Genomic DNA, 12,147 nt, shown 5'->3' on the forward strand with positions numbered 1-12,147 from the left:
TTGATCCTGCCAGTTTCAAACCTCTCCCTTATAATAATGATGATGATAATATCTGCAAATTAGCTGCGCTCCCAGGCCACGGCTTTGCTTACCCACAGTGCTGGGGTCTCTAATTTCTTTTTTTTTTGCTCCTAAAACACAACTAAGAGGAGAAAATCACTTCCAATGAAATATAAATCAACCAATTTATTTTACCACATCAAAAATTACAGTTGCCTGAAGATATGGTCCGCACACTGTGATGTTCTATCGCAGGCAGCCACCCTTCCCATGAACACTGGTTAATACTCGGCCCAGTTGCTAATGTTGCAAAGTAGCAAGATTATGATTGCTTTCCTCGACATGTGTTCCTGTATTGAGCTTACAGTACACTGTGCTGACACATAGTGTGCTTCTACGGTCAAGTTGGTCAGCCAACAGCATAACAGCCTCTAGAACTGGGAAAGACACAAGGGAGCATGAGATTTTGTAGTCTTGAAACCATCATTTGCAATTTTCTGTGGCATTGTCCTGCCCACTGCCCTGGCAGCCTAGTAGCGTCTTATTAGTCATGTGACCACTAACTAAAAAGAGGGGAAAATTATGTTTTAACCTTTTTGGGTGGCCTAACTGCAATATCAGTGGTATTGACTGTAATATCGGTGCTGGACACAGATGTTGCATATCTGGTGCACTTTAGTGTTGATGTGTTGTCTGTCTTTGCATTGTGCATTAAAAAAAATGCATGCATGCATGAACAGCTGTGTAACTGTATGTCATCAATTAACCTGTATGATATGTGGCACTGTGGTAATGTGAAGCAGTTGTTTGGTTCATGATGTTTGATGTTGGTTTTAGCTTTTTTTTTTTCTGTAGTCCTTGTGTTGTCATTGATTAGTTTCGGGTATATCAAACAGTAAGTCCACCCAGTGGTGATATCAAGGTATGGAAGGACATTGGTAGTTGGAATCTTCAACTGCAGTCTAATAGCTCGAAGGCCTCATGCACACTGGCCATTTTTAAAGCTGTTTCTAGGGTCACCTGTGTGTCCAGGCCAGCCTTCCAGGAGCAGCTGCATTTTGGCAGAACAAAAAAAAACATTTGACGTGTCTAAAAGACACTAAAAGAGTTTAGCACTTGAGCGTTAGTTTGATTTCAATGACCAGTATAACAAAATTAATAAATCATTCTGGCCAATTAAATAAATAAAACGGGCAAGCAAGTGACATGTATAAATGTCACTAAACACATTACACTTGTTCGCAAAAGTTTTTTTTTTTTTTGTCAAAACGCTGCTACCAAGGAGTAAAGGTGTCTAGTGGAGCTGGGCAAACTGTGCATGAGGCTATAGGTCGAACTTAAACCTAGCCCCCTGCCACCTCTAAGCTTAAGGCTGGAGTCTACTTTCACGTTGTTCTCTGCAGTGAATATGGTACATTTAAAAGTTTAGAAACTTCATAGCTATGGCAAGTAGGTGGAGTGTGTATAATATTGGCTAGGTAGAGATGGAGAGATATATCTCTGTCTCAGTCTCTGTCCACCAGAGAGGAAAAAAAAGCCAGTGAGTGACTTATCCTTCTGATGTCTATTCCATACTGAAATATCATTTTAAGTGTACTCACAAATACTAAAAAATTGATGGTCTGTATTACCATAACTACCAGCTATACCCACAAATGTCTAACCTTCAAATGTTGCTTTTTGTTAAAGGGGTTGTGAAGGGGAAAAAAAATATTTCCCCCTAAATGGCTTCCTTTACCTTAGTGCAGTCCTCCTTCACTCACTCCTTCGATTTTGCTTTTAAATGTCCTTACTTCTTCTGAGAAATCCTCACTTCCTGTTCTTCTGTCTGTAACTCCACACCGTAATGCGAGGCTTTCTCCCTGGTGTGAAGAAAGCCTCTTGAGAAGGGAGGAGAAGGCAAGTCAGGACGCTCTCTACTTTGCAGATAGAGAAAGGAGCTGTGTGTTAGTGGGCATGCTGACACTCCTGCTCGCCCCCTCCCCCCTCAAGAGGCTTTTTCCACACCAGGCAAAGCCTTGCATTACAGTGTGTAGTTACAGACAGAAGAACAGGAAGTGAAGATTTGTCGGAAGAAATAAGGACATTTAAAAGCAAAATCGAGGGATGAGGTAAGTGAAGGAGGACTGCACTAAGGTAAAGAAAGCTATTTAGGGAAAAACATTTTTTCCTTTACAACCCCTTTAAATTAAGAGCTGCAGACTTATCCATAAGTATAATATACATTAGCATTGCCATACATGTCAGTATGTGCAAATTTGCATCCTTGGTAAACCTGACAACCACAATAAGTGTTGTATGTCTTGATGCAAGTCCCCTGCTCAGCCAGGAAGGAAGTTATCTGAACTGTAGTGTCCTTACAACCTCTGATACAAGGTCCTCTGTTGGTGCTGCTAATCATACACCAATCAGCCGTGCCATTAAGATTGATGGGTAAAGTGAATAACATTGAAAAGCTTGTTATAATGGCATTTAAAAGTTGGTGGGATATATAAAGCCGCAAGTAAACATGTTGTCCATGAAGTTGATGTGTTGAAAGCAGAACAAATGGGCATCACAGTTTGTGTATGGGGCAGACCAGTTGGGGTGTCCATGCTGACCTAGGTCCACAGACAAAAATGCCTACAAAGGGCATGTAAGCATTATCTGATGAATCACATTTGCTTTTATATCATGTGGATGGCTGGGTGCATCTGCACCACTTATCTGGGAAAGAGTAGACACCAGGATGTGTAATAGGAAGAAGGCAAGCTGGCGGAGGCAGTGTGCTGTTTTGGGTGATATTCTTCTGAGGAAACCTTGGGTCCTACTATTCATATTATTATACAGGATTTATATAGCACCAACAGTTTGCACAGCGCTTTAGTATAAAAAGGGAGACAATCCAGCGACAATTCAATTCACGAAGGTTAGGAGGGCCCTTCTCCTACAATCTAATAGGGAGGGGCTGGTGGAACAAAAGGCAATAACTGTGAGGGATGAACTGATGTAAAAAATAAAAGATTTGGTTATTAGCTGAAGGCTAATGAGATGAGTCTTCGGGGATCGCCTAAAAGTGGAATAGGAGGTAGCCAGACAGATTGCGTTAGGCAGGGAGAGGCTCTGAAAAAGTTCTGGAGATGAGCATGGGAGGAGAAGACGAGAGCTATAGGGCAGGTGCTGTTTGGAGGAGTGAAGAGGACAGATTGGTTATATTTTGGGACCAGATTGGTGATGTAGCTCGAGGCAGAGTTAAAAATTACTTTGTATGTTATTGTTAGTATTTTTTATTTATTAGTTGGGCAATGGGAAGCCAGTGAATAAGGGTAGCAGACACTGAGTGGTTGGTAAGGTGGATGAGTCTGGCAGCAGCATTCATGATAGACTGAAGAGGGGATAGCTTGCGGAAAGTTAGACCAATGAGGAGGGAGTTGCAGTAGTCAAGGGGAGAGATGACAAGGGAGTGAATAAGTCGTTTAGTGGTTTCAACGGTTAAAATGGGGTGCATTTTGGGAGATATTACGGAGATGAAGTCTGCAAGATTTGAACAGCAATTGGATTTGGGGCTAAAAAGGACAGGTCGTCCAGGATTACACCTAGCACCCTGGCATGAGGGGGAGGGACCGATTTGCTATATTATTATTGATCTTGATAAAGAAGACAGGGGAGGGGGGCACGGGCAGGAGGAAATATTATGAGCTCAGTTTTATAATGATTAAGTTTGAAGAAGTGGTGAGACATTCATGCTATGTCCGTTAGTAATGCAAGGGTAGACTGATCTTGCTCATTCGTATGGATGTTACAATGGAGACTGATTCATATGGATTTTACTTTGACACATACCACCTACCTAAACATTGTTGCTAAACAAGGTCACCCCTTCATGGAAACTGTATTCCCTGATGGAAGTAGCCTCTTTTAGCATGATAATGTGCCCTTTCATATTGCATGAATGATCTGAGGAACACAACGAAGTTGAGGTGTTGATTGGACTTCAAATTCTCTTGATCTCGGTTCATTGGGCATCTGTGGAATGTGCTGGAAAAACAAGTACGATCCATGGAGGCCTCAACTTGCAATTTGCAGGACTTAAAGGATCTGCTGCTGACGGCTTGATGCCAGATATGGAAGCATACCTTTTAGAGGTCTTTATGCCACAATGGGTCAAGGCTGTTTTGGTGGCAAATATTAAGTAGGTGGTCATAATGTTGTGAGTTATTGGTGTATACTTGCTATATGCACAGCTGCATCAGCAGCGCCTAAAAGGGTAGCGGTCTAGCCCATTTCCGTAAGAGTGGCAAAAGATACAGTTCTACTACCAGCAGTGTAGATAACCAGGAATATTTTGTTGAATTCATTTTTTAATCTAAGTGACTTGTGATGAACCGAGCTGCCCTGGGTTTGGTTCAGGCAGAGTTTGAGGAACTTCAAAAACGAAAAATGTTTTTAATTTATCAGAAAATTACATTTGCCTTCTACACTAGAACCTTAAAGGGACACTAAAGGTTCCCATTTAAAAAAACACACACAAAAAAAAAAAAATAACAAACATGTTATACGTACCTGCACTGTGCAGCTCGTTTTGCACACAGTGGCCCCGATCCTGGTCTTCTGGGGTCCCTCGGCAGCTGTCTCTGCTTCTCCCCACATCGGCCATAGCCACTGACTGTATCACACGACCCTGCCCACCTGGCGCGCTGTGTCATTGCATGCGATTGACGGCAGCCCGAGCCAATGGCTGCGCTGCTATCAATCTAGCCAATCGACAGCCAGACTCCAAAGAGGACGCTGGGGGATGCACACAGAAGATTCAAGCTCCCTATACCTTTAAAAGAAGCACATAGATGAGTAATTTTCATCAATATTCTGCTGCCCTGTTTTATGCATTCTGAACTGTAAAGCTGGGTATACACGTATCAAAATTTGATCGATTCTACAGGAACAGGCTGAATTGCGATCTATGTGTACTCTGTTCAGCAGAAGCCGATTATTAGACCAGCTCTTGTTGAACTGTCCTGCTGGAAAACGGCTTTCGATTAGCTACTGCTGTGCTAATCTGCCTGTTCTGACAGAGTGGTGCGCCCCTGCTGTCAGAATACAATAACACAGTGGGGGAGATCCCTGCATTCACATTGCTTGCATTGATGCAGGAATCTGAAGTTTTTTGTTTTTAACTTGCCGGTTGAATAAAAAAACACTTTGTGTATACCCAGTTTAACAGTTTAGCATTCCTGGTGTTACAGCTTCCACAATACTTAATTATTATATATAATTACATATTCTAAAGCAGAGGTAGGGTACCCAATAAAATTGGAAAACACTTTCAGAGCTACCTGGGTGCGGAAAGACAGCTGCAATGGCAATCACGAGAAAAGATGGTCCACAACTCCTTGCTTGCTCTTTAAAATCTTCAAAATGTATTGATTCTCCAAAATTTATTGATTGCCAATTGGTGAATAATCCACTAATTGCCAAATTAATGACGTGCTGCCAGGAGGTGTTTATACGCTATATATTGTGGAATTTTTGTATATGGCATTTGTAGTGAACAAGGCACACAAGGCTGAAACGCATTTACATCTGTTGTCTGTTACTATGTCTTCTATGGAGAATCGATGCATTTTAAAGATTATAAAGAGCAATCGATGAGTTGCGGAACCATCTTTTCTCACAATTACATATTGTCTGTTTTATAACTCTAGTACCCTAAATTCTTGATATTCGCACCTGGGTTTTGTGTAATGGGGAAACTGGCGCTACAGATTTCACAAAACGTCTTTGCGGTCTGTGGAACCTCAGTCAGCCGCTTTCATGATTGTGATGCATTGACAAGGTGGAATGTACTCGGGAGGGTGTCTGATGGTGGCAGTACTGTACTGTACTTGGATCTTTATATATATATATGTGGGGTCTCCAAACAAATGGCCAGTTTACAGTCCTTAAGGCTTTAGGGGGCCATACTGTGGCCAATAAGGGTAAGTGAGGGTAAACCGTGCCCCATCATTGTTTTTAATGGAAGGATTTGTGCCCTATTGGTATCAGTGGGAGGAACGGTGCCCCATCATTCGGTGCCTGTGAGAGGGATGATGTCCCCTCATTGACGTCATTGAATGGCATGTTGCCCCAAGGGCAGCATAAAGGCAAGCAAAGGGCCACAGTTTGGAGAACATTGCTCTAGAAGGATGAAAAGAGGTGACCGTGTCACATATTGGCTGTGTTGGCTGTTTCTCTGCAGATGTTTCTTTGTGTACTGCTAACAGTTGGTTGTAGGAAGTCATGTATTTTAAAACCCTGGTACCCACCAATTTTATATAGGGTAAAAAACTAAAATGGTACGATTTCTCTACATCCTATGACTATCTACTTTTTTTTATTTTATTTTCCTACAGCTGCCAAAAGTCTATTAAACAAGAAGACCGATGGAGTCAAGGTAAGCTGTTAAATGATTTGTTTTAACAATGTATTTTTTTTTTTTTTGTAAAAAATGTACATCGGAAGCTAATGATGGTTAGGATGTTCTGTGGTAACATTTTCTCTACCCTCCAGGCTTTGGAGATTTTAGGTTATTGCAGTTTATCCTTTCAATTGTTGGATGAGCGAGGTTGGAGTAGAGTTATTCACTACCATTTTACTGTGATATTGTACACAATCAACAAATAACTGCAGTGGGTACGAGGTTGCATTTGTGACTATAATTTATATAGGTCAGAATGCTGGTTGAAAATCGATCTTAAATAGTGTTTATATCTGGGTCCACACTTCATTCACATGATGACTATAAGCTTTTACTAGCGTCCTTTTTCATGATTCAGTTTATTATATCCAACCTTCAAAACAATAATGCCCTGTGTAGTAGTTTTTAAATATTATATCCATGTTTAACAAGTTATTGTTTGTATTTAACATTTAAGGGCTGGTGCACACCACAATTTCTGCCTTCCATATGCATTTCTGTGTGTGCTTTTTTGATGGTTTCAGTGCACTGGACTATGTGGTTTGAACCAGCCCTAAGTTCAAAAAATTCTTGCATGTAAATATTACCTTATCACTTGCACCGGAAGTCTGGGTTCTCAATGCAACTCTTCTGCAGTTATGTTGTGTCATTTACTGCTATGCAGTGAATAGACTTTGTCATGTTGGTCTATTTATAGCAGATACAAAGCTGATTGACCATAGGATGGACTCTACCCTGCTGCTAGCTCATTAGGGTCTTTATGAATCTCCAGGTAGACCGGGGGTAATAGGCATTGCTGGTCTTTTAAGAAATACTAATAAGCTCCTCAAACAAAGGGGTTAATTTACTAAAACCAAAGACTGCATAATTTGGTGCAGCTATGCATGGTAGCCAATTGGCTTCTAACTTCAGCTTGTTTAATTAAGCTTTGATCACAAAACTGGAATCTGATTGGTTTTTCACTCTCCAGTTTTAGTAAATCGACCCCAAAGTATCTTGGAAGCACCTTTTATTAAATAAGGATTTTCTGCAAGAAATAGCAAGATATATTTTAAAAATTCTGTCTATAACCTTCAACTTTAAAAACATTTTGAGAAAAAAATATTTTTTCTTTAACCACAAAAGCTTCACTTTTATTTGATTAGTAATAGTGTTGGAAAATGAGATTGTAAAATCGTATTGATTACTGTGAGTATACATAATTCTAAACCCCCACATGTTCACTTCCATCAGGCTTAAAGTGTATTATTTGTGAGTTTTCGGAGTTATCGTTAACCACTTCAGCCCCGGAAGATTTGGCTGCTCAATGACCAGGCCATTTTTTGCGATACGACACTGCGCCGTTTTAACTGACAGCGCTGTACCCAAACAAAATTTATAACCTTTTTTCCCCACAAATAGAGCTTTCTTTTGATGGTATTTGATCACCTCTGCGGTTATTTTTTGCTCTGTAAACAAAGGAGCGACAATTTTGAAAAAAAAAAAAACACAATATCATTGACTTTTTTTGCTATAAAAAATATCCAAATTTCTTTTCCCTCAGTTTAGGCCGATATGTATTCTTCCACATATTTTTGGTAAAACAAATCGCAATAAGCGTATATTGATTGGTTTTCACAAAAGTTATAGCATCTACAAAATAGGGGATAGATTTATGGCATTTTTATTTATTTTTTTACTATTGGCAGTGATCTGTGATTTTTATCGGGACTGTGATATTGAGGTGGACAAATTGGACACTTTTGACACGTTTTTGGGACCATTGACAATTATACAGCAATAAAAATGCACTTATTACTGTATACATTTCACTGGCAGGGAAGGGGTTAACACTAGGGGGTAATCAAGGGATTAACAATGTTCCCTAGGTGTGTTCTACCTGTGGGGGTGTGGGACTGACTAGGAGAGAAGAGAGATCAGCGTTCATACTTGGTATGAACATATGATCTCTCTCCTCTCCCCTGAGAGAACCTGGGATCTGTGTGTTTACACACACAGATCCTGGTTCTCGCTCTGTCACAAGCCAGTGCGGGTGCTCGGCGGTCGTCGCACTCGCATCGGGTCTGGCGCTGCGGGCATGCGCGCCCCCTAGTGGTCAAAAGGCTAACCGAGGAACAGCTACGTTGGTTCACCCAGGGGAGCCAACCTGCCGCAGTATAACTGTGGCGTCTGGTCGGGAAGGGGTTAAAAAAATTGTGAAGTGGGAGGGCATCATGGTAGAATAAGTATGCACTTATAGAAAGCAAAAGCATGTTAATATTTTTTCTAAGTGTCTGCATGATGTTTCAGTGTCCCCTCATTACTTACATGTGGACTTTATTTTAAAAATCGAAAGGGCAAATTGGCCCAGTTTTGCTCATCACATTTGCCATATTGGTCATGGTATCATACATATGCGTTTTAAAATGCACTTACATTGCTTTCTTACCAGGTCTTTTAAACATAATTGCAATACTTTTACAAACTCATGAGCTTGAGATTCCCTGGGAATGGGTGGCTAGAGAAAGTTGAAGTAAAGTGTGCTGTGTAAAATGGCTTTGTAAATTGACTGCATAACACTTAAAGCCAAATTGAGGTCGAGGCCGAAATATTAGCGCTTAATGTCAACAATAATGTGACAATATGCAGGCAGTTGTGAAATATAATTGCACAACAGCTCTGTGCCTTGAAACAATGTGGTAGCACTACTGTTAAGAAATATCACAATGCAGTCATCTACAATATGAGTTGTATAGTTATCCTAAGATCTCTAGGGCTTTGGGATATTTAATACAGAACACTTCCAAACTTTTTTTTTGCCCAATTATAATTTATGTTGAATCTGATCAATGCTGTATTATGATTCTCAGTATGTTGCATTTTATCATAAGGCATAAATCCATTCTAAATTGGTTTAGTGCTGCTGCTTACCTTTCATTTTTTTTCAAAAATAAAGGGATTCTGTCCAGCTGAGTAAAGAAAAATGGATTTATGGGAATTACAGGAACAGCAGGGGGTCAATTATCCCATTATGCCAAATGCTTTGTTGTTCATAATAATATTCTATTCAACTTGGTAAACTGTGTAATCAAATCCACTAATAAAACAGCACTTATTCTGGCTGAATTATGACTGCTAATGAATCAATAATATGAATATCATACAAAGAAGGAGGACTTCTAATATGTTTATGTGGATGATATCCTGGGGACTTGTAGTCCCTATTCTGTGGTACATTTTGGCATATGTTGAGGCAACAAGGCCCTGGTGAAATATTTTATATTGGGAGCCTCCTTTTTTTCATGTATTCACATTCAACCCTTAAGGGTACTCAGTTTGAAAAAAAACATGCCTGAAATTTAGCTTGTTTAGTCTTCATAAATGTATTTGAAACTAAAGTTTTAAATCACAGAATAGCAGTGTGTGAAACAAAGGTAAATTCTGCTTTACTCGGTAAATACATTTTTTTTTTTCCAGCTGGAACTTGGTGGAACTCGGTTTCACTGCCTTTGGCTCAGGCCTTCTGCTCCCTTCTCATCACTACCACTGGTAAACATAGAAGTCCAGCTTCTGTGTTTATCAGTGACAGCTTATCTCCCACCAGCTTCCACAGATCTGATCTCCTGACCTGCTCCCACAGAGTGCAGGATGGGGACAAGGGATATGAAGGTACCCAAGGTTCAGTGCAGCTTCCAAAACCCCTACTGGATGATCTCCCTGCAAGTGATAGAGGCATAGCCACTTACAGTGTGTGGGGAGGTTCTAGAGCTGGCTAAGTGCTTCAGCTTAATACAGCAACACAAGTAAGACATGCAGAAGGTGGTGGAGCTTCTAAAGAGGCAGGGAGAAGATGGGGACAGTGGAAGGGGGGTTGCATGCACAGGCCAGAGCTGAAGAGGGGAGAAAGTGAGATGTGGATTGGGGATGCAGAGTTAAGCAGCTGTGGAAGAAGGCAAAGTGCGCCCCCTAACTCTGCACAATGTATATAGCACGCCACCGAAATCTGTACTTGGCACACCACTGAACTCTGCACTCTGTGTAACCCCCCCCCCCAACTCAGCACTCTGTACGTAATGCACTGGTATTTAATGCACCTTTTAAGACCCTTCCACTGTAAGTGAAATTTGACCACATTTTTGTGTGTGGTGGGGTATTTTGAGGGTCATGGTTGAGTTCTTGCACCTATTTTCTGAGAAACTTCCTGTTTCTCCTCAGTAAGCTTTCCACCATCATCCGAGCGGTGGAAAGTCAGTCAGAACAGCTTACTGAGGAGGAACAGGAAGTGAGAAATTCAGACTAAGAAAACAAACATTTATAAGGGAAATCGAAGGATAAGGTTAGTGAACCAACAATGCACTAGCTTAAAGGAACCTATTTAGAAAATAAAAAACAAACCTTTACAACCCCTTTTAAGGCTAGGACCTTGATGATCTTAAGGGTCTGGTACCAGTCAATCCTGTAGTTGTATCCTGGATTGCAGGAGATTTGGCCCCTTTTGGAATTGTCTCCAGCCTTGTACCCCATTAGAGAGGCCACAGAGTTGTATGTTTTATTGTATACAGGGGACTGGCAGTAAGACGTTTAACTACCCCCCAATATCTTGCACACGGCTGAGAACTGTCTTGGTCTCTTGCCCAGGTTAGCGAGGTATATTTGTTACGTGCATACTTGCATGTTAAAACCTCTGTTTCGTGTTTTTTATTCTTTAAGCTTTGATGTTTTTTTCTTTCCTGTGATATTGGTGCCCTGTACCCTATCCCTATGTGGCTTGCTTTACCAATTAGCACCTAAATTGGCTAGGTTACTTATGACTAGCCACACATGACTTGATAAAAATATGTAGTAATTTTACTGACCGCAACTGAAAGTAAAACCCTTCTCATTGAATCCATCACTGCACTGCCAGGATTTGATACAATCTTTTCTGCATCTTTGGCAACAATTGTTAACAGTGCATGCACAGAGATCTTGTTCTTCCTATATAGAGAATGAAACGTTTGGTGCTCACCCACATCAACATTTTTCCAATGAGGTGAAAAAATCTTTGTACGCAATAATGAGAACTTCAAATGCCCTCTACACAAAGTGAAAACTGATTTCAGAAAGAACCTATTTTATAAGCAGGAATAGGCTGTATGACAAATAAGAGTGTATGTTCAGTGTGAACTTAATGGGGTTTCATGCACACAATGTAGTAAAGACCAAGAGTCCATCCAGATTTGGATATAAAGGGTCACTATTTCTGCTATCAGTCTTTTCAGAAACAGTTATTGGATGGCGAACTATATAGAAAGCGTCTTCCAAAAGAAAGGTATATTGATACAATAACTAGAATGCCAAACCAGCCTGACAGTAGGGTGCCAAACCAGCCTGACAGTAGGGTTGCAAACACTTGGAATGTATCACCCAGTGTAAGGGTGATGGTGATTTCAAAAAGCTTCTTGAACAAAAAAAAATAACGAAAAAAGAGATCATGTCTGGCCAACATCAATATATGATAGAGCGGGGCTTTCCATATCTGATGAAATACCTAGCTTAACTGAAATCCATGGCTCCCTCTATACATCTAATTTAGTTTTAATACAGACATTTTATAATCTTTCTAAATATATTTATCATTCACTCTTTCCTATTGCCTAAAAAAATCCTTTGAAACTTGGCTAATGTCCAGAACGTGCCATGTGCATGGTTTACATTTCAATAAGGGGAATTTCTCAAAACTGGAACAGACAGAA

At 40.5% G+C, this 12,147-nt stretch overlaps 1 protein-coding gene across 24 annotated transcripts in view; it reads left to right on the top strand.

The window, feature by feature from the left end:
• CAMK2G (calcium/calmodulin dependent protein kinase II gamma) overlaps window positions 1-12,147 on the top strand; it is a 322,552-nt gene that overhangs the window by 256,259 nt on the left and 54,146 nt on the right. For all 24 annotated transcript variants that reach the window (XM_040320435.1, XM_040320410.1, XM_040320413.1 and 21 more), the window contains one exon: window positions 6,369-6,409. In XM_040320435.1, the coding sequence (XP_040176369.1) occupies window positions 6,369-6,409 (41 nt within the window). The remainder of the gene's footprint in view (window positions 1-6,368; window positions 6,410-12,147) is intronic.

The sequence above is a fragment of the Rana temporaria genome, chromosome 8, assembly GCF_905171775.1.
Source record: "Rana temporaria chromosome 8, aRanTem1.1, whole genome shotgun sequence".
Lineage (NCBI taxonomy): Eukaryota > Metazoa > Chordata > Amphibia > Anura > Ranidae > Rana > Rana temporaria.